Source organism: Monodon monoceros, unplaced genomic scaffold (genome assembly GCF_005190385.1).
Source record: "Monodon monoceros isolate NGI ecotype Baffin Bay Population unplaced genomic scaffold, NGI_Narwhal_1 Super_Scaffold_22, whole genome shotgun sequence".
Classification (NCBI taxonomy): Eukaryota; Metazoa; Chordata; class Mammalia; order Artiodactyla; family Monodontidae; genus Monodon; species Monodon monoceros.
In genome coordinates, this window is record NW_021703779.1 from 103,169,982 (window position 1) to 103,196,866 (window position 26,885).

The 26,885-nt window shown below is 39.9% G+C and overlaps 1 protein-coding gene across 1 annotated transcript in view; it reads left to right on the plus strand.

The window, feature by feature from the left end:
- The window catches only part of GRIA3 (glutamate ionotropic receptor AMPA type subunit 3), a 290,033-nt gene that overhangs the window by 217,671 nt on the left and 45,477 nt on the right, over window positions 1-26,885 (plus strand). Inside the window, exons 12-13 of the mRNA XM_029240492.1 lie at window positions 2,141-2,517; window positions 12,268-12,466. Coding sequence (XP_029096325.1) covers window positions 2,141-2,517; window positions 12,268-12,466 — 576 coding nt within the window. The remainder of the gene's footprint in view (window positions 1-2,140; window positions 2,518-12,267; window positions 12,467-26,885) is intronic.

Below are 26,885 nucleotides of genomic sequence, written 5' to 3' on the forward strand. Positions count from 1 at the left end.
TTTCTTATTTAATAAGCATGGTGTGGGGCCTGAGAATTGGCATTTCTAACAAGTTCCCAGGTGACTCTGTTGCTGCTAAGTCTGGGGAATCACACACTGAGAACCACTGGAACAGACTGAGAAGGAAAAAATAGTAAAAGAGAATAAACAGCTGAATTTTAAGGAGACAGAAGCGTATGAGATGCAAGGAATACGTAGATTAAATCTTAGAAAGAAAGAGTTCATTTTCTAAGCGATGGGAATGACAGCAGGGATAAAGATACAGCAATATATTGAGGAAGAGCAGAAAGGCACTGAGGTGACAGAGCTCATATCAGGTGGCTTCCATCTTCTCAGTAAAGGAAGAGGCAAGATCATCTGCAGAGAGGGGACGTAAGGATTAGGGACTGGGAAACGTTTGGAATAAGCATCATTCACAGACTTAAAGAAGAATCAACCTCACGGTGATAGATGATGGGTTTAATTTTAGAAATGGTGAGTTTGAGATGGTAGTCAGCCTTCAAGGTAGATTTGGTCAGCAGGCTGTTGGCTTCAATAAATGCATACATTCTGCAGCAGATTTTTGTCTGTTTGTCTTACTCACTGCTACACCCCTAGCACCAAGAATAGTGCTTGGCACAGAACAGGCACTCAGATATACACTGGAATGAACCCGAGAGGCGTTGGCTGAGGTTGATTATTGTACGTAAAGTAATACATAGTAGAAACGTGCAAGTATCTCTGGAGTTAGAATATTATGGTGGCTAAGAGAGTGAGTTCTGGAATCTGAAGACCAGGGTTCTAATCCCAGCCTCTCAGTACCTCACTTCCTCCTTCTCTAACATGGGAATGATCATGGACCAACCTCAAGGTTGCTGTGAGAATTAAATATATATAAGGGGCTTAGCACAGCACCTCACACAGAGTAAGCACTGAATCAATGTTAGCTGGCTGTTTATTACTGCATTTCCCCTGCAATTAATTAAGGAGTGTTTCTTAACCAGTTTGAGTCACCGTATGTAAATCAAAGTACTAAAACATTAAAAAAAAAAAAAACAAAAAACCCTGTCTCAGATTTCATCATTCTTCCCCCACTGGTAGGGGTATTGCGGCATAACTATTTAACGAAGAAAAAACGATCGTCAAAATTGGTGTTTTCACTTTACACCTGATATACCATCCAGCGCCTTTCCTTATGAGCATTTCTCTAAGTATGCGTTTTAAGGCCTGGCTCCAGACTAAAACCTACTACTGACATAAGGGAACTATTGTGGAAGACAAAAGAAATAAGTGTAGAAGTCCCTAGTGCCTATTTTCATGGGACTAATATAAAAACATCGTCTGCCTTTGCCTGAACTAATTATGCAGTGCACTACTGACACATTTATTTTATTGATCCAATACATGTGAGTGCTACACTGATATTTATCACTAGAAATGATGGCTTGCTGTATAAATTAATATGTATTGTAATAACTGCTTTGCCCTTATTGCCCATGCAGAATTCTTTCATGTTTGCATATTTCGTATTCAATAGTCAAGAGCTTATTTTTTAGGCATCTACAGTTTCTTTAGTTTAGGATCTTTTGCAGTGATAGATACAAAAATAGGAAATTGAACCCCTGCCTTCAAAGAACTTATGTTTTTATAGACATACTCTCAAAGAAATAAGTCAAGAATAATGGCAAACGCTCAAGTGTTAAACTGAGTACTGTAGTCCTGTGTTGCACCTCATGGTGGGGAGGGAGGCACATATCAAAAGTATAGACTATTATGCTTTTCCCACAAGAATTTCCGGTCAGGTAAGGGAGATATGACATAAGTGAATGAAAATTAAAATAAGAATATAAGAATTAAACAGTGGTATGTCACAGGAGAGTAGAAGTTGAGTTGCAAGGTAGCAAAACAATTTTAGGACAAAAAATTGAATCAGGTGCCCTAAGCCAATATGCCTCAGAGGACGAAGTGACTTTTCCTTAACTTACCATCAAGTTAGAGTATTTTAGGACCCACTGAATGCTACTACTTGTCTAACCAAAGCATTGACAAATCAGCTGGCTATAGTGACTTAAGACTTTATATTTCTACCAAAGAGGTATATTAAGTGGCAAATGACTAATGGAAATACTGTCTCTAAAAGTCAAAAAATGTTTTTTTCCAGAGGGCTGATATAGCTGTTGCTCCACTCACTATAACGCTGGTCCGTGAAGAAGTCATAGATTTCTCAAAGCCGTTTATGAGCCTGGGCATCTCCATCATGATAAAGAAGCCTCAGAAATCAAAACCAGGAGTATTCTCGTTTCTGGATCCCTTGGCTTACGAAATCTGGATGTGCATCGTCTTCGCTTACATTGGAGTCAGTGTAGTTCTTTTCCTAGTCAGCAGATTCAGCCCTTACGAATGGCACTTGGAAGACAACAATGAAGAACCTCGTGACCCGCAAAGCCCTCCTGATCCTCCAAATGAATTTGGAATATTTAACAGTCTTTGGTTTTCCTTGGGTGCCTTTATGCAGCAAGGATGTGATATTTCTCCAAGGTTTGTTTCCATGTCATACCCAATGCCTCCTTGCATGTTATGGCCATGATCCATTCATGCACATCTGATATTCACCCATCTCAAGTCCAGATTTCTTTCATTTAACATTCCATCCAGTGACAAATTATCATCAAGCCATTTTTGTTTGCTTGCGTCCATGAAGTGAGTGTGTTATTGGTGTTGCTTTGAATGTCTTTCATGCATTTCTATGGTATCATCAATTTATACACATTATAGCAAACATTTGAACTCGGATAAAGGCAACATTGCCAGCTAATATTGATATTATTCAGATAAAGCTAACACTAAATCTTGATCAGAACAAACAGGCATGGTTTCCTCATTAACTGAGCTAGAACATTCTCTCATTTGTCCAGAGACTGGATCTAGAAAATATTTAAAAGACAGAACTCTTCTTTAAAACCCTCCTAACCTTCCACTTTCCCCTCCAGTTTTCATTTTTTCTCTCTGACTGCCTAGAACTATTTCACTGTAGTATCTTGCCCAAGCTTTATCACTAAAACAGTAAAACTTCTAGAAGAAAATATGGGAGGAAGTCTGTGTGACCTTGGATTGGACAAAGAGTTTCCAGAACGCAAAAAGCACAATCCACTGTAAAAGTTGATAAACTGGACTTCACCAAAATTCAAAAATTTTGCATTTCAAAAGACATCATTAAGAAAATGAAAAGACAAGCCACAGTGGGAGAAAATATTAGGAAATCATACATGTGATAAAGGACTTGTATCCAGAATATATAAAGATCTCTTGCAACTTAATAAAAAGAAGATAAACAACCCAATTCTAAAAATGGATGAAAGATTTGAATAGATATTTCCCCAAAGAAGGTATACAAATGGTTAATAATCACATGAAGAGATGCTCAACATCATTAGTCATTAGGGAAATGCAAATTAAAATCACAGTGAGACAGCTCTACACATCCTCTAGAATGGCTATAATCAAAAAGACAGATAATACCAAGTGGTGACAAGGATGTGGAATAACTATAGCTCTCATCCATTAGTAGCATGAATGCAAAATGCTACACCCAAATTGGAAAATGGTTTGGCAGTCTCTTATAATTAGACATACACTTAAAATATGGCACAGCAACTCCACTCTTATTTACCTAAAAGAAAAGAAGACATATATCCACACAAAGACTTACACACATGTGTTCATAGGAGCTTTATTTATTATAGCCAAAAGTGGAAACAACCCAAATGTCCATCAACAGACGAATGGCTAAACAAAATGTGGCATATCCGTACCACATTTGGAATGGGAAACTATTGAGCAACTAAAAAAAGGACAACTGATACATGCTACTAAATTAACTTTGAAAACATGATGCTAAATGAAAGAAGCCAGATGCAAAAGGCCACTTACCATATGATTCCATTACTTGAATTCCATTTATTGACTATCCCATATTGTATTATTCCACTTGTCCAGAATAGGCAAATCAATAGAGACAGAAAGCACGTTGTTGGTCTCCGGGGCCTTGGAGGGAGCAGAGAGGGGATCAAGATTAGGGTGAGGCAAGTGAAGCTGAGTAGAGCAAGTACAGGGGTCAGATCCAATCTTTATTTTAAAATTTGCTATTTTGTTAATCATGGATTTTCTTGAATTAATTTTGATTTTTTAAAAAAATTATACTAAAATTCTCTTTATTTTGATTAATGAGATTTTGGCACCCCCTTAAATTTTGTGTGGGGGGCAAATGCCTCACTTGCCTCACCCTAGTCCCATTCCTATCAGGATTAACCACAAAAGGGCACAAGGCAACTTTTCAGAGTGTTGGAAATTTTCCAAAACTGGGTTGTGGCAATGGTTGCACAACTCTAACTTTACTAAAATCATTAATTGTACACTTGTATTGGTGAATTGTATGGTATGCATATTTTACCTCAGTGAAGCTATTGAAGGTACTGGATGTGACTATCCTAGATCTTACCCACTTAAAGTGTCGACTCACCTAAGCAAAAACGGTGGCAAATGCCTAATTATAAAATACTGTAAGCAAATGTAACATCTTTATAATCAGAAAAAAATGAAATAAAAAGTTGTAGCTTTGGTAAAATTGAACATTAATTCAAATACTGACCAGAGTCAATTATACAAACATATAGGGATTTTCATTTAGACTAGAAGGACTCAGAAGGTCACCTACCATGCTTTTATAGCATATTTCATTTGAGGTTATCCACGTGGAGCACAAAACATTTAAAGTGGAGTTTTGCAGTATACATAGCTGGTAACTACCTTCAGCAGCTTTTTAGTAGAACACGTGTGGGGTAAGCCTCATTTATCTGTCATTCTTTTTTGCCGCCCTCAAGCTGCTTGGTCAGATTCTCCAAATTATTTCACTCCCTATTCCTTTTGTGCTTGGGATGTGTGTCGTTTTGTGATATCATCTGGGAGTGAATTGTGCTAGTTTCTTTCTTTTCTGATTTTTTAAAATGTTCACTTCAAGAGATGAGGGTTTCTGAATGATCCTGTAATTGAATGATTTTAACATGGCTGGTAATCTGTGTTGAGACAATGCTAAAGACTCATTAAGGCTGGAGATTTTATTGGTTTCTGTAAGTGCATTTCCAAAACTAAATTTGTGATATCCCCACTGGAGTGCTACATGCTGCTGTGCATACTCAAACAGGACTCTTAAAAGGCCGTTTGTTTTTAGAAGTATTTATGCATATTACCTCATTAAGTAATAACTTAAAAATGATGGCCTGAAAATGACAAGCTGGAAAGATTCTTTATTTTCATTTTTTGTAGCAGAATTTAAGCTGTGGCTCTTCTGTGGCGCTGAAATATATCAAGTGCTTTTTTCAAGGTAGAGATTTTATTATTCTGCACTAGACACTGTCCTAGAGAGTGATGGCTTTCAAGTGTTTTGAGCACAACCCTCGGTCAGAGATAAATTTTCCATCACGACTCAGTACACATATATGTACGAAACAAAATTTCACCAGAAATTACCCTTACAGTGTGCCATGCACTCTGGTATTATCTAGTCTCTTTTTTTTTTTCTAAATGCTGGTCACAACTCAACCCAGCAATGGGGCACACAGCCCCACTTCTGTTCAATGGCCATCCTTGGAATGCAAACTCTCCAGAAAGCCCAGAATGTGAGCATGCACTGTACACTCTGACTTTTCTCAAAATTGGAGCAATTCAAGGCATTATAAGAGACCACATTTTAAAGCAGAATTATCAAATATCATAGCAGGAGGAGATGTCAGAGATAAATTAATCCAGTTGCATCCGTTTACTGAGGGCCCAGGAACAATTTTCTCTGAGTTCCCACTGCATCTGGGCACTTTACCTGTATTATCATATGAATTCTAATCCTCAAAACACTACCACAAGGTGGGCATCGTACTTATTTTTTAGGTGAAGGTGATGCTCAGGTGAAGTAATTTGCCCAGTCACACAGCTAATGACAAAAGCCAGTATTCATACCCAACTCCAATTCCAGAACCTGTGCTCTTTCCCCGTCATACTGCTTTTCTCTCCTCATATCATAGAGAAAGGAATAGTACCCGGAGAGATAATGTCATGGAACCCGAGGGCACGGAGGCTCTAAGAGCCAGCAGTACAATTATTTCCACTACCACACACAGCCTCCCACTACCGACCTAAAGGTGCACTGTTTGTTCCATTCTTTTCCTCGTGCTCATGCCCAAGAGATGTTTTCCAGTCTCCCAACCTCTGATGAAACAGTACCTTTGCCCTGGCTGTTTAAGAAAATAGGCAGTGAGCATTTAAGAATGCTGCTGAACATGTGTTCACTCAAAGTTAAAGACTGGGAAATCAGCAACAAGACATCACGAGGAAAACTGAGCATGATTCCACTGCCATCAAATAAAGCTATGAACAGTAACCTAGAAGCCTAAAGAGTCTATGTCAATATTAGGTTTGATATTTTCAACTACCCCAATTGTTCAGGGTGACCAATTCAGGTGGAGACTGAGTAATCAATGTCATAAGCTGAGGTTATATTCATACACGAACTAATTTGTTGGGGGTAGTCAGGAGAAGAAAGTATGAGGAGATTGCATTCAACCCTCTTCCCCCTGATTGGGGGATGGGGAGATAGCCAGTGGGTGTAGCCAGATGGAGGGAGCATAGTGATTAGGTATGCGGGTCCTGGAGTTCATCTCACTAGATTCACAATCCGCTTAGCTGTTGTGTAACGTGGGGCGAGGTACTAAAACTTGCTAAGGCTCAGTTCCTCATCTATAAAATGTAAAGCACAGTGCCTGACATATAGTAAGTTCTCAATACACGTCGCCTATTATCATTTTTAAACTGGCTGCTGTTAACCATCCTGGCTCCACAAATACTAATCGTTCATATTGCACTTGCATTTTAGTTCCTAAATACGGTTAAAATTTTAGTCAGTGCCAAATAGCTGATTTCTGATGAGAAATAACCAACAACATTCCTTCTTGAACCCATAAAGCGCTTTCCTTAAGGATTGCACAACTTGCAAACATTTTGATTGTATTATTCCACAATGTCTTGCTGATATTGACAGGTGGCTGGAATTCTTTTTAATCTGAAATTTATTTCGTTTGTAAAACGTTGACAGAACTGCTAAGCAGGCCAGAGTCCAAGTCCTTCCAGACAAATGCTCCCCCTGCTGACTTTCTCTAAAGCTGCAGGGACATCTGAGGACTAGCCAAGTTGAAGATACAAGGTTCCAGGGAATTGCACCAGAGAAAATGGAAAGAGCACGCTAACTTGAACCCGGTTACTGTGTATAGATTGTTCCATGGGCATTATTCTCCTGTTAAGTTTTCCAGATAGCAAACACTTTGGAGAAGCAGGCAGGGGATCTGTCCAGGTTAGCTGACACATAGATCCTCCTTTTTTAAATGGAAAGTATGTGCAGAATAATAAAATACACGAAGGGTAAAAAATGAATGGGATCAAAGACAATAGGAGAGTTTGGGGCTCCGTTTAAAGCGACAATAGCCTTTCCCTTACTGATGTATGACCAGTGTCTTCATCCTACTGCAACTGCAAATTCACTTCAAAGCAGTAGTGGTGTGGTAATAAATTAATTGTAGTAGCAGGATTTTTATTACAACTATTTCATGACTTTTCTGGCTGAAAGTCGTAGTTTTCAGTCTTTGGGAGATGGTTAGTTATTCCCATCAGAGAAGACTATAAGAACCAAAGATTGACTCTGCACATTTTTTAAAAAATCTGTCATAGACACAGCATTGAATGCAGTGTAGAAATGATGCCTACTGTGGAAGAAAGAAGAGGGAGAAAAGGAATGATAAAGAGTTTGTGCAAAGGAGAGAGGCAGTTTGCAGTTCCGGGTCTTCATCTTGTGAAGGTAGTAAAGTGCCGATTTCAAAATTTACTTACAGGATGAAGGTTACAGCACATAGCTCACTTTTATTATCATTTCATAGGCCATAAAATACATTTTATTATTAACTCGGAAACTCTAGTTTCTTATGATCACAGGTAACATGAGCATTGTGCATTATTTTGCAACGTTATGTCTGTTTTTCTCTTGTTGCTAATTTACTTTCATTAACTTCATGTCTCCTCTTACGTTTCTTCAAAAGGTATGATATGTTCCTTTAATGCATTTTTTATAAATACTAAATGGCAGCATTTTACGGTCATTTCATTATGCTAACCTCAAAATCTGTCTTGTGCAACAAAACTACTTGAATGTTAAACATTTTGAAGCTGCATTAATGGAAGAAAAGATACTGGGAAATGACAGGTCTTTCTAACTCAACTATAAAGTCTTGTCTTGTTTTAATAGATCCTTTTAAAAATGTGACGGGGCTGACCCATCAGTCACTTTTTATATAGCCTCCATGTGAAATGTGGATTTAAAAGGCTATAGTTTCACTAATGAGAAAAGGGAAATGTGAAAATTCTTATAGAGCTTCTTCCCTGTGAGTTCCACTGTACATTTTCTCAGTGAAAGGATTTAGGCATCCATGACATACAAGGGAAGAAAGTGGTAGAAATTCCACCAAGACTCTTGTCAAAGCTACCACTGTCTTTTTTTTTCTTTTCTTGATGAACAGAAAATTTTATTTATATTTTTTAAAAATCCATTCCTTTGAAAAACATCAGATCCCCAGAACTTATTCACTTAATAACTAGAAGTTTGTACACTTTGACCAACATCCCCTATTTTGCTCACCTCCCATCCCCTGAAAACCTATATTCTCTTCTGTTTTTCTATAAGTCTGGCTTTTTTAGATTTTACAGAGGTTAAATTCTCACTTGAACTGGCACAAAAGCTACTACTGTCTTGAAGGGAGAATGCTGAATGCAAGCTTGTGCATTCAACGCTGATTCCAAGGAAGCTCCTTTTTCCATCTATGCTGATGCTCGTGGATACTATTTTACCATTTCTATGTGGATATTCACCAAAATTCTCCACGATCGTAGGTCTATCACAGTATTAACCACATAATTGCCAAAATCAACAGCCATGTAGACAAGAGGCCACAAAAAAAGACCATTTTGCTCTTAGGTTTCTTTTCAGTCATGTCAACAGCCAATTTCAGCCGAGTCATACAGATCAACCACACGATTATCTGAGTCAGCCATTAAGGTGGCCAAAGGAACCAGATTATGATGCGCAGGCTTGATTTTAGATCACACAGACACAGCCACAGTCCATTAGCTGCAACAGAATGGCACAAACGTAATTTCCATAAATTACTGTGTTGTTCTCCACATTTCAAGCAGATAATACATAAACTACCATTAGTATTCACAGCAGCAGAACACACCCTTTTCCATACCAAACCATGATTCTGGAACTACTCCAAAATCAGTTTTCCCCTTGGTCTCAGTAAAACCCCATCATCCCAAATAAGGAGGACATTCACAGTTCCATTCCAAATGAACAACAGATAATAAACAATAATTATCCAAACATGTTTGGTTTTCCTGCAGCTATATTTCTCAGTGTTTGTAGGAAAATTGCTCCTTCTATAATTTACACACCATTTTGGGTTTTCTTATACAAAACATGAGTATTTTATACTACAGAAATGTGGGCATGTCTTTCCGATTGCATAAGTCTAGATGATTTATTTCCTATTTCTCCTCTCTGTGCCTCAATTTCTTTATCTGTAGAATGCTCCATTTTCTTATCTGTAAAGGGATGGAGGATTAAAGGAGTTGACACATGTAAACAATTATAACAGAGTCTGGCACATAGGAGGTGCTCCTTAAATGTTAGCTATTATTATCATTTTTATTACCCTATTACTACGAATGCTACTTTGAGCATTCATCTTTTATACAGTAAAATTATTTCCAGAGTCAGATCAACCCAGAATAAAATGTATATGTTAACAATGAAGAAAGACCATGAAAGTTTCAAATTCATAATTGAAATATTCTGTACACTTTTAGCATTCAGATGGGACATTCTTTCTGACTTCAGATGTTTTTACATCTTCTGATTAAAAGGGGAATGTTCCCAGGTGAAATCCTGAGAGAGTATAACTATCAGTTAGAAAATCTGTTGCGAAGCAGATGTGCACATCCCAAACGCTAAAAGTGCTTATGTTCAGAAATAAATACGTAAGGGTTATGTGAAGCATCCAGGGACCAATAGGAATTACAGGCTTTAAAAAACCAAACAGTTTTGTTACAGTTAATCAATAAAGAATACTCTTTATCAAAACACCTGCCAAAATTATTTGATCAGGGTGTAAAATCTGAAACAACTGAATTTTCCAGAGGCTAAAAAAAAGGTTATCTTGGGACACAGGAATTTAAATTTGCTTCAAAGTGGTAAAATGCGAGTATAGACAGAGAAGAGCTTGACTTGCCAGCTTTCAGCCCAGAGCTGCCCTCTTCCCACAGAGCCTGGAGATGTGCCAGGCTCCTACGCCTATTCTTGACTCTATGACAGAGTGGGTTCTTTTCCTGTGAGCTTTTCTGGGCATGAGAGAACACAGCCTAACCAGGATGGCGCTCCACCACAGAGCAGAACTATCCTCGGGATAATGTGGCAATGTTTTATATAACCTAGTGACCAGATTTCATTTCTGCAAACAGAGCCAGCCTTCAGCAGCATTGTGAAGGAGATGAAGTTTCCTCACTACAAGCCCTTACCCGTTGGGCATTCAGTGCCCTCACACTGCCCCCTAACTGCCCACAGACCCTCTCCCTGAGTAGCATTCATGACGTAGGACCATGACTCCCAATCTTGGCTGCCCCGGAGTATAACTGATTCACTTTGTTGTAAAGCAGAAACTAACACACCATTGTAAAGCAATTATACTCCAATAAAGATGTAAAAAAAAAAAAAAAAAGTGCTGCTGCCTAGGTCCAACCCTCAGAGATTCTGATTTAATTGGCCTGGGGTGGAGCCTAGGCATTTTTTTGGTCATTGTGTTTTGTTTTGTGTTGTCTTGAACTCCCCCAATGATATTGATGTGCAGGCAGAGTTGAGAATCACTGATGTAGAAGAAGAACAATATTTCTCAGTTTGGGCCGCAGACCACTGCAATCACCAGTGATGCTTGAGAAGTCCAGATTTTTGAGCACTCATATTCTGAATCAGCATTTTAACAAACACCCCAAGTAATGCCCATGCACAGTTCCATTTAAGAACAAAATTTTCCCTGATTAAAACTTACCCATCTTCTTCTGTCCCATTCTCCACTAATTGCATAGACTAATCCAGGATAATATGATAATAGATGCTGTTGAAGTAAAATGTTACATTTTGACCAAGCCTCCTGAAGAAAGTTCAGAGGATAATTCCAATAGTAAGAATTTCTAGGGCGGGCCAGTGGGGATGGTTTTGTTTGTTTTGATTATTTTGGTGGGGGAGGGTATAGACAAACCTTTTAGTGCTTCTCAAATCCTATTAATCAGGTAGTTTCCTACTTCACTTGAGGCCTGTCCTATGTGCTACATCTCAATTTGTAAAAGGGAAGAGTTTCAATCTCTGGATCTAAACTCCTGAGCCCCACTAGCCATCTATATGAAGACAATAATAAATATTATGGCCCCTTGCCTTATGGGTAATCAGCTCCACAGAATGGCAATGTCTATATTAAATTTGTTAAACTCATAGTGCATAGTGCTTGTTTACTAGCTAGCACCTAATCATTTCTCTTCAAATATGCAAAGGTTTTCGACTCTGTTTCTCCCATGACATCACCTTACATCAGTGTTTTTCAACCTTGACTGCACATTGTAATCGCCTGGAGAGATTTTAAAAATACATATGTCTGGGTCCCACCTCTCAGGTTCTGATTTCTTTGGTCTTGGCTGGGTCTGAGCATGAGAAGTTTTTTTAAAGATCCCAGATGATTCTAAGGTACAGGCAAGGCTGGGAACCACTTGCCTTAAAGGAAATAGAGCAGTCTTCCACAGGTGTGCCCAGAAAAGCTCACAGGAGGAGAATCAGGTAAGTACAATTATTACACCTAAGCAGGAACTGGCAAAAAGAAGGTATTTTTTCCCGTGATTAAATAAATAATCCTACTTTGAAACCCATGTAGGCCTGAAGGGCATTATGCATGTACCATCATCACATGCCACCATGACATGTGGTGATACTGTCAACATGTCACTCTTGTTGGATGTGTTAATTCCCTGACATCATTTACTTCCCTCTTTCATCAGCTACACTGAAACCATTCCTCTTTCCAAAAGTAAAGATAAGGATTTCTTAAACTGAAATCCGGCCCCTCTGGGTCTGGATTGGTCTTTGTTTTGTAGATCACTCTCCGGGCGCATTGTTGGAGGGGTTTGGTGGTTCTTCACCCTGATCATAATTTCTTCCTATACGGCCAATCTCGCTGCTTTCCTGACTGTGGAGAGGATGGTTTCTCCCATAGAGAGTGCTGAAGACTTAGCTAAGCAGACTGAAATTGCATATGGGACCCTGGACTCCGGCTCAACAAAAGAATTTTTCAGAGTAAGTGCTTTACAGTTCATTGGGCCTGCTGGATTTTATTTTATCATCTGCTCACAAAGGCAGATTCACAGTGTTTTAAGGGAGGATCGGGAAATGGTGGGAATGTTATCAAAGCAGAGCATCTTAAATACAGAGCTACTTGCTTGGTGACCTAATTCATTGTCCTTTAGAACTAAGACTCCTGCGCGACATCACAGGGGGCATGTCAAGAGCACTGAGTTTGAACTCACAGGTTTGAATCCCAACCCTACCACAAAGTGATCGTTTGTCCTTGGGCAAGTCATTTAACTTCTGTCGGCCTTGGTCCCCTTACTTGAATAATGAGGGGATTGAACTAAATAATATCTATTCTCCTTTTTAGCTTTTACAAAAGCAGTGATTTTATGTCTCAGCAGTTCACAGAAGTTAGGTAATTGACTCTAAGAATCTGAGGAGTGATGAACTATAAAATTACATATTCTATTTTAGACATTGGTTTTCTATTGAAATGTATTACAGTTGTTTCAAGTATTCATGTACATGCTGATAATTCAATTTTCTGGGAAGCTGGTAATTGTTTTTTCTTTTTTTCTTTTTTTTTTTTTTTTTTTTTGCGGTACACGGGCCTCTCACTGTGTGGCCTCTCCCGTTGCGGAGCACAGGCTCCAGACGCGCGGGCTCAGCGGCCATGGCTCACAGGCCCAGCCGCTCCGCAGCATGTGGGATCCTCGTGGACCGGGGCACGAACCCGTGTCCCCTGCATCGGCAGGTGGACTCTCAACCACTGTGCCACCAGGGAAGCCCTGTTTTAATTTCTTGAGTAGATTTATTTTCCCCTCACTACCCGCACATAGGCCAAATCTTGGTGGGGAAACAGCAAGTTGTTCACTAGCAAAAGTTAGTAAAGTGTAAGTACTGTCAAGGAGAAAGAAGAAAGAAGATCGAAGGAGAATATTATAGAAGGATAATATGATGAACAAAACCACTTTTACGTAAAATACCAATATCTTTGTTCTGTAGCAACTGGTCTATAAGAAAGGCTACCGATGGAGTGTTTAAGAACTCACATGATTTTTCAGTTGCCCCAACCAGGAAAATATGGTGGTTTCAGTGAGAAAATGGACCCATTCTATCCATACCACTGCCTGCTACTGTAACCCATGTAACTGGTTGTAGCAGTGATCCAGAAGCCACTTGTGTAGTAGGTAGAGAAGAAAAGTTTAGTCATTCTCTCCAACCAATAATCAAATTATTGGATGGCAGGTATAATTACTGACTTTTCCTCAAAGATCCACAGTAAACAAATGTTGGTTCTAAACCAGCTTGCTTTAAGAAATCAGTAAGAAATATATTTCTATATGTATCATCATGGGATTTGTCCAGTTGTTTCATGGGAAAGCAGGAGGAGTGTGTTTCTTGAAATTATAGCAATTAACTAAAAACTGTTTTCATTCCCTGAAGGAGAAAGGGTTAATTCTGAGACCCTTTCCAGAAATCTCATTGGCTCAGGATATCCCTATCTCACCTCTACCACTATTTATCGAGCAGTTCATAATCTCCAACCAGGGACAGGGGCCTAGTACTAGAAGCATCAAAATGATATGAAGATCCTCTGGAACTAACCTGGCCTTGACCCTCACTACGTTGGCAGTTCCAGAAGCTTATCTGGGAATAATCCCCTGCCCTCATGAAATCACTCACACATTTCAGGGCAGAAAGCCAGGGATTTCCAGCCGCTGAGTATTCAGCACATAATCAGCTCCATGGAAATCTGTTTAGTATCAACCTTCAGCAGAGCTTATGTTCACCAACCCAATAGGCGCCAAGTTGCTAGAAGGACCACTTAAGCTATCGAGACACCAGACTTGGACCCTCCAATTAGGGATACTTGTTCCACTGGAAAGCATATTTCCTTCAGCGATGATTAGAAATTAGGAAGGTGTGCTTTAAATGGTAATCGATAGGCGGCATCAATTCCCATTAAGCTTTCAAAGGCCATTCATCCATATTGCAGGCAAAGGAGGCTCTCTGGGAAGATTTACTAACACAAAGGCTTGAAATTGTGACCAAGTAGTCAATGTCCCCACGCCCAGGCCACATCCCCCACATATATTGTATCTTTCTCAAAAACTAGGAAAGCATCTATTAATCCATTCAATGATGGTTTCATTAAAGAGCATCTTATTACCAGAGCCAATTTGAGTCAACATTCAATTCTGAGCAAAGCTATTGCCACATTCTAACTGGTTTGCGGTTTCCAATGCTCAACAATTCCTAGTGACCTTTACAGCCAATGAGTAATTCGTATGGAAATGGAACTGTTCTGAAAATCTGATTCGAAAAGGAGCCAGATATTTCTAGGTATAAAGAAGTGCAAATCATTTTCTAATTCCCGCACGCCACTTTTCTTTTTCCTCCATTGGTTGCTAGCGACAGCAGTAAGGACAATGGAGAAGTTCTTTAGGACAGCACAAAAAAGTTGATGATCTAAGAGTGGAACTGAGCAGTATAGGACAGGCAGCTCCTAGCCTGCTTGTACTGAAAAATGTTCTGTAAACCCAACAAAGGGAATGCTTGGTATTCATATAATACAGAGGGGCCCAACCAATTGGTCTCCAAGCCATCTGTCCTCTCAAAATCCTCTACTTTACCCCTCCTTGAACCCCATAAATCAGAGAAGGCAGCCAGCAAGAACACATCATCTCCTACTCAGGGATGTAACCGCCACAGCATGTCACTTTCCTCTCAGTCCTCCAAGATCTCAAGGCTATTTTAAGAGCAGTAACTCCTCCACATGCCAAAAAAAAAAAAAAAAAAAATCGAGGACCCCTGATGGCATGCCTTCTGAACTTTAGAGGATAAAACAAGATCACATGCAACATTTACAAACATAACATGAGCTCATTTCTTCCCGTTCTCACTCCATATTAAAACCACAGGGACCAAGTTAGTAACACCATAAAACAGCCCCGGGGCCAGCCCTCTAGAGAAAATTAAATAAAAGAAAATTCCTTTCTAATTGCCCTGCAGACGTTTTAACTTGTCCTGGGTAAGGCTGCCATTAAAATGATGACATCTTTAAATGATTCTTTTCTCTCATTTTCTGAACCATCCTCAGCTGCTATCTTACAATCACATAAAGTCACTGGCACAGAGGGACCTGTTCCATCAGGAAAGGCAGGGAGGGACCAAACCAAATGCATGCAGCTGGAAGAGACATCTGAAATATTACCATCAACCCTCTTGACTTGAAAACTGATTTCCTTAGACAGCAGCTCCAAAACTAAATGTCCCAACCAGAGGTGGAGGCACCCATGCTAGAAAACAAGTCGACAGCTTCACTGTCATTGCCCAGAGAAATGCCACTATGATTTGGAAAGCTACACTGAAACAATCATTCTCCACTAGGTTTTGAAATTTTAACCTGATGCCGATTCAGGTTAAAAAGTAGATCTGGGAGAAAAAGCAATTCCAAAATTCTCTCTGCCTTCAAACCCCTAGAAATATTAGAAGACCACTATGATGCTTGACTCTTTTTTTTTTAATGTTTTTATTGGAGTATAATTGCTTTACAATGGTGTGTTAGTTTCTGCTTTATAACGAAGTGAATTCTTTTCCAGATACTTGGCCATATCCCCACTGAAGATAGTTCAGGGTATAAAAGGATGTTGCTTTTTAAACTGAAGTGTTAATGCTAATTTAAACCCCTTTAAGAAAATAAATATAAATGGAATGGAATGGGGAGAGACGTGCCTTGCCCCAGCACCCCAGGTAGGACAGAAAAACTGAACTTTATCTGGAGACCACCAAGGGAACTGCCCTGTCTTCTGAGTTGCAGACATTCTAAGCCGTAAGAAGCACAGTTGAATTACTCATGAAGAATGTTTTATCTCAACACTGTTACTGTTGCCATCGCTCACTTTAACTTTTAAATTTTTTTGAAATGCAGGCAGCATAAAGAAGAGCCCTGTATTTCAAAAAAAATTATTTTTTTGGGAAGTAGTCCCTCCAAGAGTATGTAGATTCTCCTTATACATTCTGAATCTCTCTCTCTCTCTCTCTCTCTCTCTCACGCACACACTCACACACACACATTTTCAATCAGAGTCCACATTTCAACATTTATTGGTTATTTATTATAGGGCTTTTGAACTTTATGGGGAAAGAAGAACAATCTCTCCACAAATTCCCCTATGCTAGGTATGGTGACATTTGGACATGATTAAGAAAACTAACCATTAATCTTTAAGCTTTACCACAACAGACCTCCCTTAACCCTACCCATCTCCTCACCGTAGGAAACACATCAAAATGTAAAAATTCTTTTGTTAAAAATTTTCTCGGCAAGCACCATGAAGAATTTGAGAGCTTGACACTGTACCCGGACAACTGCAACCACATTTAATTAGTTTGAAGACATACAGGATGTGACCGAATGCTTGCGGACACAGCCAACTACACACTAGGGAACACATAATAGCAGCAACAGGAGATGAGTTGATACCAAGGAATGGTAGGCCAGAGACATTTATTGTATGTATTACTTAACAATTTTTAAAAAGAAATTGTTTTTTAATTATTTACATAGCCCTTTTGATGCTGCCTTATCCTCCCCCAAAACTCTTATTTTCCTATGTCATATAATACATAACACAGCAAGGCTCATAGACCTCCAGGTTAAGACTGGAGGTGGAGCAGCAGGTACGATGTGAGGATGCCGAGGCCTGGCCACATGGTACATTCAGACAGCTGTCAGCCTTTCCCATCCCTCAGCTGTCAGGGATCTGTGGTTTCCTGGGTCTTCCTTGCAGGCAAGTCTCAAGCTGGGTGGAAAGGACACTCACCAAGGGAGTAGAGGTTGACCTGACAACTATGCACACAACACACCCAATATCTGTCTCCGAGAGAATGGAGGAAATGTGGCAACAAAGACAGGCTAATAACAATGCCCTAGATTCTATTACTTATTCATCACTCTTTCAATAACTTTTTTTAGGTGCCTACTATATGCCAAACTCCAGGCTAAGCACTGCAGAGCCATCTCCATAAACGAAATTAAATTTCTGCCTTTTGCCAAATCACATGAAAATACTTAGATAGGTTTTTTCGCCATATTTGGAGGTTACCTGGGGGAACAGATTGACTTAAAATATAGGCATCTCAGAGAACTAGATGATCATCCCTCCGGGGTAGCTGATGGTGTTTATTTCTATGGAGCGACTTCCCAGCATGTGCCAGTCTCTGGGTATGCTTCTCGGTGAACAAGAGTAGGGTTAATGATCCTCTGTAACCCCAGCAGGAAGGTCAGCTAAGTGATGAATAAAACAGAAATGGCCTCTATCCCCTAGGAGCTCACAATCTAGTGGGCTAGATTTTCAACACATATTCACATACATTACCATACTCTATTCACACGACAATCCTGCCATGCAACCAGAACAGGTATTATTACACCTCCTTCAGAGAGGAAACACCTGAGGCAAGATGACCTTGTGACTTGCCGAAAGTCGAAAGTCGCTCAGCTCAGAGGGGACAAGCTAGAATTCTGAGTCCAGATTGGGTCCTCTTCCCATTGCATCTCAGTGCCTTTCTGGTGTGAGTGTTCATAGAAACATGGGGTCCCATGCACGAATCAAGCCTCTAGGACAGCGCATGTTAAGGCATCTGTATCATCTCCTGGTTAATCTTTGTTTTTATTCCCTTTGATGGATCAATTAGAAAAGGAAACCTATACACATTGTTAAATGACATTTTTCCAGGCCCTGACAATCTCAAAAGGACCCAAGATAAGAAGGCAAAGAAAAGGAAGGCGTCCATAAAACTAGAGTGAATGCCACAAATGCAGCAATCCACATCCACTGATGCCTTTCTTGTTTTTCTTTGGGTAAGGGTCATTTGGTCTCAGTTTCCTCATCTATCAAGGGAAATATTCCCTGCTCTACCTCCCTTATGGGCTTAGGTAGAATATCAGAAAAATCTCTTTAACGCTATGAAGGGTTCTACAACTCCCAGGAGACTCTTAAGAAAAGGGCCCAGCAATAGAGCAATTGAAGCATGGAGACTGTCCAAATAAGGCTCTGTGGAGACATGAGGGAGGGGTATTTCTCAAAAATAAAAGAAAATAATCTCTGCTTGCTCAATGGAAGAGAGGTGGGGTTTTTTTCTGGCTTTGGGAGGAGAGAGAAAGCTCATTTATATCCTTCCCCCATCCTCCTGATCCCATTCCTACCCCTATTATAAAATATGACTACTAGGGCTTCCCTGGTGGTGCAGTGGTTGAGAGTCCGCCTGCCGATGCAGGGGACATGGGTTCGTGCCCCGGTCCGGGAAGGTGCCACATGCCGCGGAGCGGCTGGGCCCGTGAGCCATGGCCGCTGAGCCTGCGCATCCGGAGCCTGTGCTCTGCCACGGGAGAGGCCACAACAGTGAGAGGCCCGCGTACCGCAAAATATATATATATATATATACATATATATATATATATGTGTATATATATATATATATATATATATGACTACTGACTTCATCTCTTAGTCCATCTTTAGCCATTCCTTTGTGGTCTGCAGATTCGACAACTTCACCATGCACAATTTAAAGCTGCCCTTAAAGACCACCTAGAAACTTCAGGTGCTTTCAAGGTGGCATGCAGACCATCTGCCCAAAGTAACCAACCATATGGATTTCATTAGCCTGTCTCCATTAGTCTTCCCAGGTAACCTACTTGCTTATGAGAGCATTTCACAGCTTAGAAAGCCTAAGGGGGTTAAGTCTTTGTTATCTTTGAGGCTGCCAACTTTCTCAGACCACACCAGGATAATTAACATCACACAGAACTCCCAGATTTTTGTGACAACTATGAAACTCTCTTCCCTAGAGGAACTCATCTCAGGACCTCACTTTCTTTTCTTGTCTGACAAAGTCAAATCACCTAATAGCCTTGCAATTAGAGGACAGGGAGTCATCTGTTCAATTAGACTTTCCTTGAGTTCACCTGGCAAGCCTGAGCAGGTTGATTATTTACAATTCCCTTTCATCACCATGAGAAGCCTAAATTGTTGACCATAAGGACCAACTAAAATTTCAACTTACTGAAACTCAACTCACAACAGCATTCAATTCACTAGAATGCTTGCTTGCACTCTGCTTTTGAGAGGAGAAGGAAACTCACAAAAACAAAACCTTGATGCGAATTTTTTTTTTCAAAAAGGCAGTAGCAGATGCCTGTGGTCAGGTTCATTCCAGTCTTCAACATCTTCTACATTTTTAACCAGTGAATAAAGAAATATTCAGTGTCTACAATACCAAGTTAGGCAGCTGGGATACAGTAGGGGAAACATGACCGAATCCCTACCTTCAAGGAGCTCACATTCTGTTGGAAGGAGAGAAACAGTAAGCATGTAAACAAATAGATGCATAAAATAATTTCAGGCACCAATAAGTGCTCTATGTATTATGATAGAGAATGACTTAGGACTGTTTTAATTGGGAGCTTGGGAAGGAGGGGTTCAGGTAAAGTCTCTTTAAGGAGGTAATATTTAATTAAAGACCTGAATAAGAGTTAGCCATGTGAAAATATGGTGGAAGAGTATTCTAAACAGAACGAATAAGAAGTGCAAAGGTCCTGGGACAGGAACAATCCTGGCATGTTTAAGGGACAGGAAGACAACCTGGGTGACTAAAGATTGGAATTACATGCTAGAGTTATAGTGATGGAGATTGCATAAAGTGGTCAGGTTTAGGATATATTTTGGAGAGAGAGTCACAGAATTTGCTGATGAATTAGATAACATTTGTGAGCAAAGTGGAAGGGCTCAGATTTTCGGCCTTCCTTTTCAGTGGTCACTAATGAAATCTGTAAGTCCTACATTCATTAAATGATTCAAGGATACTTGTAGTAACTGTAAACTGCAAACTATAGTAACAAAGTAAACTGTAATAACAAGGGCTGAAAAGGTACACTTACACTAGGGCTGGTTAGGGAATTTTGCCAAATAAGAAAATAAGAAGTCTTAAGGTTAATCATCAAAAAATTTTAGAAGTCCAGAAGCCCCTAATGATTCATGCCTTTACTGTGTCTTATTGCCGTCTTCTTAGAAGACAGTTTTATGGTAGAGGTAGATTTTCACAGATGACTAACTAACTCCATTTTGCAAAACCATAACTTTCTTTATATTCCTGTTACTGGTACCTCATTTTTGCCACATGGCAGAAAAGATACACCCAGATAAATTCAGGCAAGTTTAGTGATTTCCTAGTCATTTCAGGATTTTTCACTCCCTCTTCCCTGGGATAATATCCAAGTTGCAGGGACTTTACATGATAAGAGGTTGCCATGTGAAAATGTATCATGGCATCAGGGGCAGCCATCTAACCCCAGATCATCAGTATCATTTCCAGGCATCCATTGGGCTGTACCACCCAGTTTGGATGTCAAGTAGCCTTTCCCCTCCACACTGACATTTGCTGCGTCATCCCCTCATCCAGGCCACGAGACCTCTGCAGACCAACTAACCCTGCACTTATTTCAGCTCGTGATCTCTCCCTCTCTCTCTCCCTCTCTCTCTCTCTCTCTCTCTCTCTCTCTCTCTCTCTCTCTCTCTCCCCCCCCCCCCCCCCACCCCCCCCCACCCCTTGCACTGTTATAGGGCTATTGGAATAGTCTCCTTCTCTCCTTCCACCAGTCTAGGACAGCGCCTTCCTCCTAGAGATCTCATAGATCTCATGTAACCATTGCTATTCTACGATGCCAGCACCAAGCTAGACATGGGCTGTTCTCTTCAATTTATCATCCCTATGCTACACCCTGGAAAGTAAGACCTCGTCACTTCTGCCCTGGGAGTCCCATCCTCCCTCCCCCTTTTGGAGAGCTGGGGTGGGGGGTGGGAGATGGGGGGCAGGGCACAGAGACCTTTCTCAGAGCCGTATAGCCCAGTCTGACTTCTCTTGTACTCCTCTCTGCCTCAGCTCTTATCTGGCCTCCTAGGGTAGTTAGTCTGGCTCTTTATCCATCTGCTTTCCAATTTATTGAGTATGGCAGAAACTTCGTATTTCCCTCTAAAGGGAATTAGAATTTGGAAACTCAAAAACCTTTCTTTTTTATCAGAAAGCTTGGTTCTTACTAATTTAAAACTTGGCTTTCAAGGTAGTGTTGTCTCTGCTATGACTTTTTAAAAACAGTTTAATTAAGATTCAATTCACCCATTTAAAATGTACTGTTCAATGAATTTTGGTATATTACATTATTGTTTAAAAATTATAATAAAATATATATAACATAAAATTTGCCATTTTAACCATTTTTAAGTATGCAGTTCAGTGGCACTGAGTACATTTACAGTGTTGTGCAACCATCCCCACTGTCTATTTCCAAAACATTTTCATCACCTCAAACAGAAACTCTGTGACCTTTAGTCAATGACTTCCCATTCCCCCACTCCCTCGGCCCCTAGTAACCACTATTCTACTTTCCATTTCTATGAATCTGTATGGAATCATACAATATTTGTCTCTTTGTGTCTGGCTTATTTCACTTAGCACAATGTCTTCAGGGTTCGTCCATGTTATAGCATGTGTCAGAACTTCATTCCTTTTTATGGCTGAATTTATCTATCTATACCACATTTTGATTATCCATTCATCTTTTTTTAATATTTTTATTGGAGTGTAATTGCTTTGCAATGTTGTGTTAGTTTCTGCTGTATAACAAAGTGAATCAGCTATACGTATACATATATCCCCATATCTCCTCCCTCTTGCGTCTCCCTCCCACCCTCCCTATCCCACCCCTCTAGGCGGTCACAAAGCACCCAGCTGATCTCCCTGTGCTATGCGGCTGCTCATCCATTCATCTCTTAATGGACACTTGGGTTGTTTACACCTTTTGGCTATTGTAAATAATGCTGCAATGAACACTGATGTACAAACATCTGTTTAAATCCCTGCTTTTAATTCCTTTTGGTATATACCTAAGAATGGAATTGCTGGATCATATGCCAGCTCTATTATTTTCTGCTGTAAGTTTTTGAAAGTCTGTTTGGAAAGCAAAGGTGAGGGCATTTTCTGTTCCATTGATATTTTCTTCCTAATCTTCTCTTAGGCCATTGATGACCCCATCCCAATAGAAAGAAGATCACTGGGTACCTGGTACTGGGGACAGAACTTTAGTTAATATCACAAAGTTTTATCTTGATACATGACTGAAGTTGAGAGGGAGGTAGGCTATGTATGTATGTGTTGAAAAAGACCTAAATTCCTATCTATACTGCACACCACACATATGTACAGAGGGCCCTGGATATTTTAGCTAGTGATTTCAGCTTGTAGCAAAATCTTAGAGGAGCATGCTTCCTCTTTCTGTGCTTGGGCTACAATTCTGATGCCCCAGCAAGATTGCACTAGAATGCAGGTGATGGATGGTAGAATGAAACCCATCACCCTCCTGTTCTAAATGGTTTAGAATGTTACCTGTCTGAAGGGAGGGATTTGGATAGAGATGATCTATGGCATTTCTTTCCAGTTCTGATGGTAGGTATTTGTATGTTATCCCCAAAACTGATCTCCTATCTGTACACTCTCTGGTGCCCTAAATGAAGAACTTCCTGAAAGTAATTAGCTGCTATGCTTAGAGGAACCTGCATTCCGGAACTGATTCTTACTTCCTACTTTTATCAAAATTCTTATGTGATCACAGCCTGATTTATTTCACTCTCAGTTTAATTGCCATGAGTCTGTGATCTGGATTACAGACTATTTCTGGTATCATATAGTAACATTGATTTTCCCAACTCACTGGGTAAAGAACTCTGTCCTAGACACTCTGGGAATGAATAGGAGATGCCATCCAAACCCCTGAGTTCAGTATGCAGATAAAAAAGGAGTCAGGGGACTTAGTCAGGAAAGGTTTCTGGAAAAGGGGGCATCTTAAAAATATCTGGAGAGAAAACAGAATTCAAAAATAGTTCAAAGGATATGTAAGAATGTATTTGTGACCAAAACAACAAGACAGACCATGACTTTATATCATGTTAAACTGTGGCTACTACTGACTGAAGAACTGTTAGTTCTCTCTAGTGTTCACACTAAGATTTGTTTGCACAAAATAGTGTATGTATATGTGTTTGGGGTGGGGTGGGAGTTTAGGATGAAAAAAAAACAGTTTCCAAGAAAAAATTATTGCCTTGAAACAATAGTATCATAGTAGAAATCAATAGACTGCCAGGGGTAAACTGGAAATCACCGCTTAAGGCCAGGGTGCTCTGAGCACTGTCTTATTTCTAGTTTCATAATTCACATCTCACACGTGAAGATGGGGTTCATTAAAAAGAACACCTTGCTTTCTCTGAAGAATACTTTACTTCTTTTAAATAAGTTTGAGGAACCAGTACTGAAAAGCAAAATCCATCTATGCTTTGGCAAATAATATCAAATTGAACTGTAAGAAGCTTTCATCTTTAAAAACAACCCCATGATATTAGACATTATTTCATCTAAAATAAACAGCCCCTTTCCTGATGTGGTAGTATAACAGGATAATCATGAAGATAATCATATTAAAGCCCCTTTACACAAAATTTTGAAGTTTGGTTTCAAAATATTTGTATCTTGTCCCTTTCCTCCAGTCACAGTCACACACACACACACACACACACACGAACACACGCAGGTGCACACATGCACACGCCCCACAACTTGGGTAATTGTGATTAGCAAATAACTAAAGTTTATTATATATGAAAGTACCAGGGAGTAAACTGGCAAGATCCTGAAGAACACTTTTGCTTTATTTTCTTGGCCTGGGGTTTCAGCCAATTGTACAAACAAGAAGGTTGAGAATAGCATGGTCAATGATTGAGGAGAAATATAAATAAATTCAAGGAAGCTTGGATAAATTCATGCAAAATGGATCCATAGAAAGTTGTTAAAGGTAAGGGACACCTCCAGATTTTTAGAGTTGACATCAAGAGGAAAAACATGGTTTCTCATAGTTCTCTACTGGTCTTGTCTTAAAACATTTCTATCTGGAATTGCCCAAAGAGCTGACCTATGGGGACTGGTCTACACTTTTTTACAAGATTGTTTCCCCTATCACAAGAATTGAGACTATTTAGCCTGAAGAAAATATGCAGGAGTAGAATATATTAGGATTATCTTCAAATATTTGAAGGGTAGAAACTTTGAAGATGAATTGTACTTCTTCTGTGGGGCCCTAAGGGATAGAACCAAAATCAAAGAGTGGCTATTACAGGGATAGAGATTTTAGCTCATTGTAAAAAGAACATTCTAATAAAGGAATACAAAAATAGATTGGGCTGTCTCCATAGATAGTGAGCTGTTCATCTTTGAAGGGCTATAGGCCAGGAATAGGCAAATGGCCACTTGTCGGAGATGTTCAGTTGGGAACTCAATAATCTGATGAATGACTACACTAGACCAGTGTCTTCCACCACTGGTTGCAGAGAAAATCATTTGGGGAGCTATTTTAAAACACAGATTATTGGTTCTCACACCTCCCCCTCCAAGGTGCTCATTCCATAGGTTCCATTAACGTGCATTTTTAAACGAGCACCCCCAAGTGATTGCAACACAGATGACTAAGAGCCACTCTTTGAAGAACGTTTGACAATACAACATATCAGAGGATTTCTGCTTTGACGATTTGGATTTGCTTTTTTTTCTTTCTATTAATCCTATGTGAAAGATGCAGGGAAGAGGCTAGAGGCTAGGCCTGTGGGACAGAGGGAAGTCTGAGCAGAAGTATCTTGAGGATGGTCACAGCTGATGGCTGAGTTGTAGCCTCCTCCTCTGAGTGTTCCTGTTGGGGTGGGAGAGAAAGGGAAAACCTTCCTCTGATCAACAGGGACCAATGGGAGATGACTGTTTCGGGGGCTGGAATCTGAGGTTGAGCTGGCACTGAGAATTGAGGGTGCCCCAAGTGCAGGGAATCTCAAGTAGTGGTATCGGGCTGGAGACTAGGGTCAATAAAAGTCCAAGAAAACTAAAAGCGGTACACACTGCTATATTTAAAATAAAATGCCTTTCCATGAAAAAAAGAAGAAGAAAATTAAAAGTGAGAGTGAAATGAGACTGCAGGGGAATAATACCCAGATGCCTTGAAGTGTTTACAATTTTGACCTAATATTTTTTTCCTATGATCCATATGACACCATTCCTTTTCCATTCCTCATCTACAGGATGGGGCCTGGGTGACCAGGACTGTTGGGTTAATGTCTTTAGGGACCCTTCAGCAAGCCACACGATTCAAACTTCCCATCCTGTAGGACTGGAGGTGGCCAGGTCCAAGTGTTGGTTATCAGTGGAGATTTCCAATCAGGACGTCCTAGGTTGTTGTTAAGAAGAATTTCTTAGGGAAAAAATGGGACAGAAGTACTAGACTAGGAGCTGGAAACTCCTACCCTTTAGAGACAAGCTCTCTCCTAATTTCCTTTAACTGCCCTTGCCTCCCTTTCTCTTTCCTTCTTCTACTTGCTGGGTCTTGGGTGGTCAGGGCTGCTGCATTAATGCTTTTACAGAGGCTTCAGAGAACCTCTTGCCTCAAATGTCCCTACCTGGAAGAATTTAGGTGAACATCCCTAGGTGCTAGTCAGCATGGAAAAACAAAGGCAATAGAACGTGGAAAGAAGCAGGGGCACAGAAAATTTCATAAGGAGAAAGAAAACAACAGGACGGAAGGCAAAGATTGCTCAGGAGCTTGAAATCTGCCAACGTGACAGAAGCTGTCCTACCAGCCCTTCTTCTAACTTTCCCCCATTTGACCTGCAGGGTCTCAGGTGGCCAGGACTGCGGTTTCAGTGTTTTTACAGAGGCTTCCAGGAATCCCAAGCTTCAAAATTCCCCAGTCTAGAGGACAGTTAGGTAGACATACAGAAGAGGTGGGCTTCACATGGGGAAGTTCAAGTATTAAAATATGGCTGGTATTTACAACAGCCAAGACATGGAAACAACCTACATGTCCATCTACAGATGAATGGATAAGGAAGATGTGGTACAGACATACAGTGCAATACTACTTAGCCAATAAAAAAGAATGAAATAATGCCATTTGCAACAACATGGATGGACCTAGAGATATCATACTAAGTGAAGTCAGCCAGACAGAGAAAGACAAATATTATATCACTTATATGTGGAATCTAAAGAAATAATACAAAAGAACTTATTTACAAAACAGAAAGAGACCCAAAGACATAGAAAAACATATGGTTACAAAAGGGGAAAGGGGGGGAGGGATAAATTAGGAGTTTGGGATTAACATATACACACTACCATATATAAAATATATAACCAACAAGGTCCTACTGTATAGCACAGGGAACTATACTCAATGTTTTGTAATAACCTATAAGGGAAAAGAATCTGAAAAAGACTATTATATATGTAAAGAATATTAAATATATATATATATATATAATTGAATCACTGT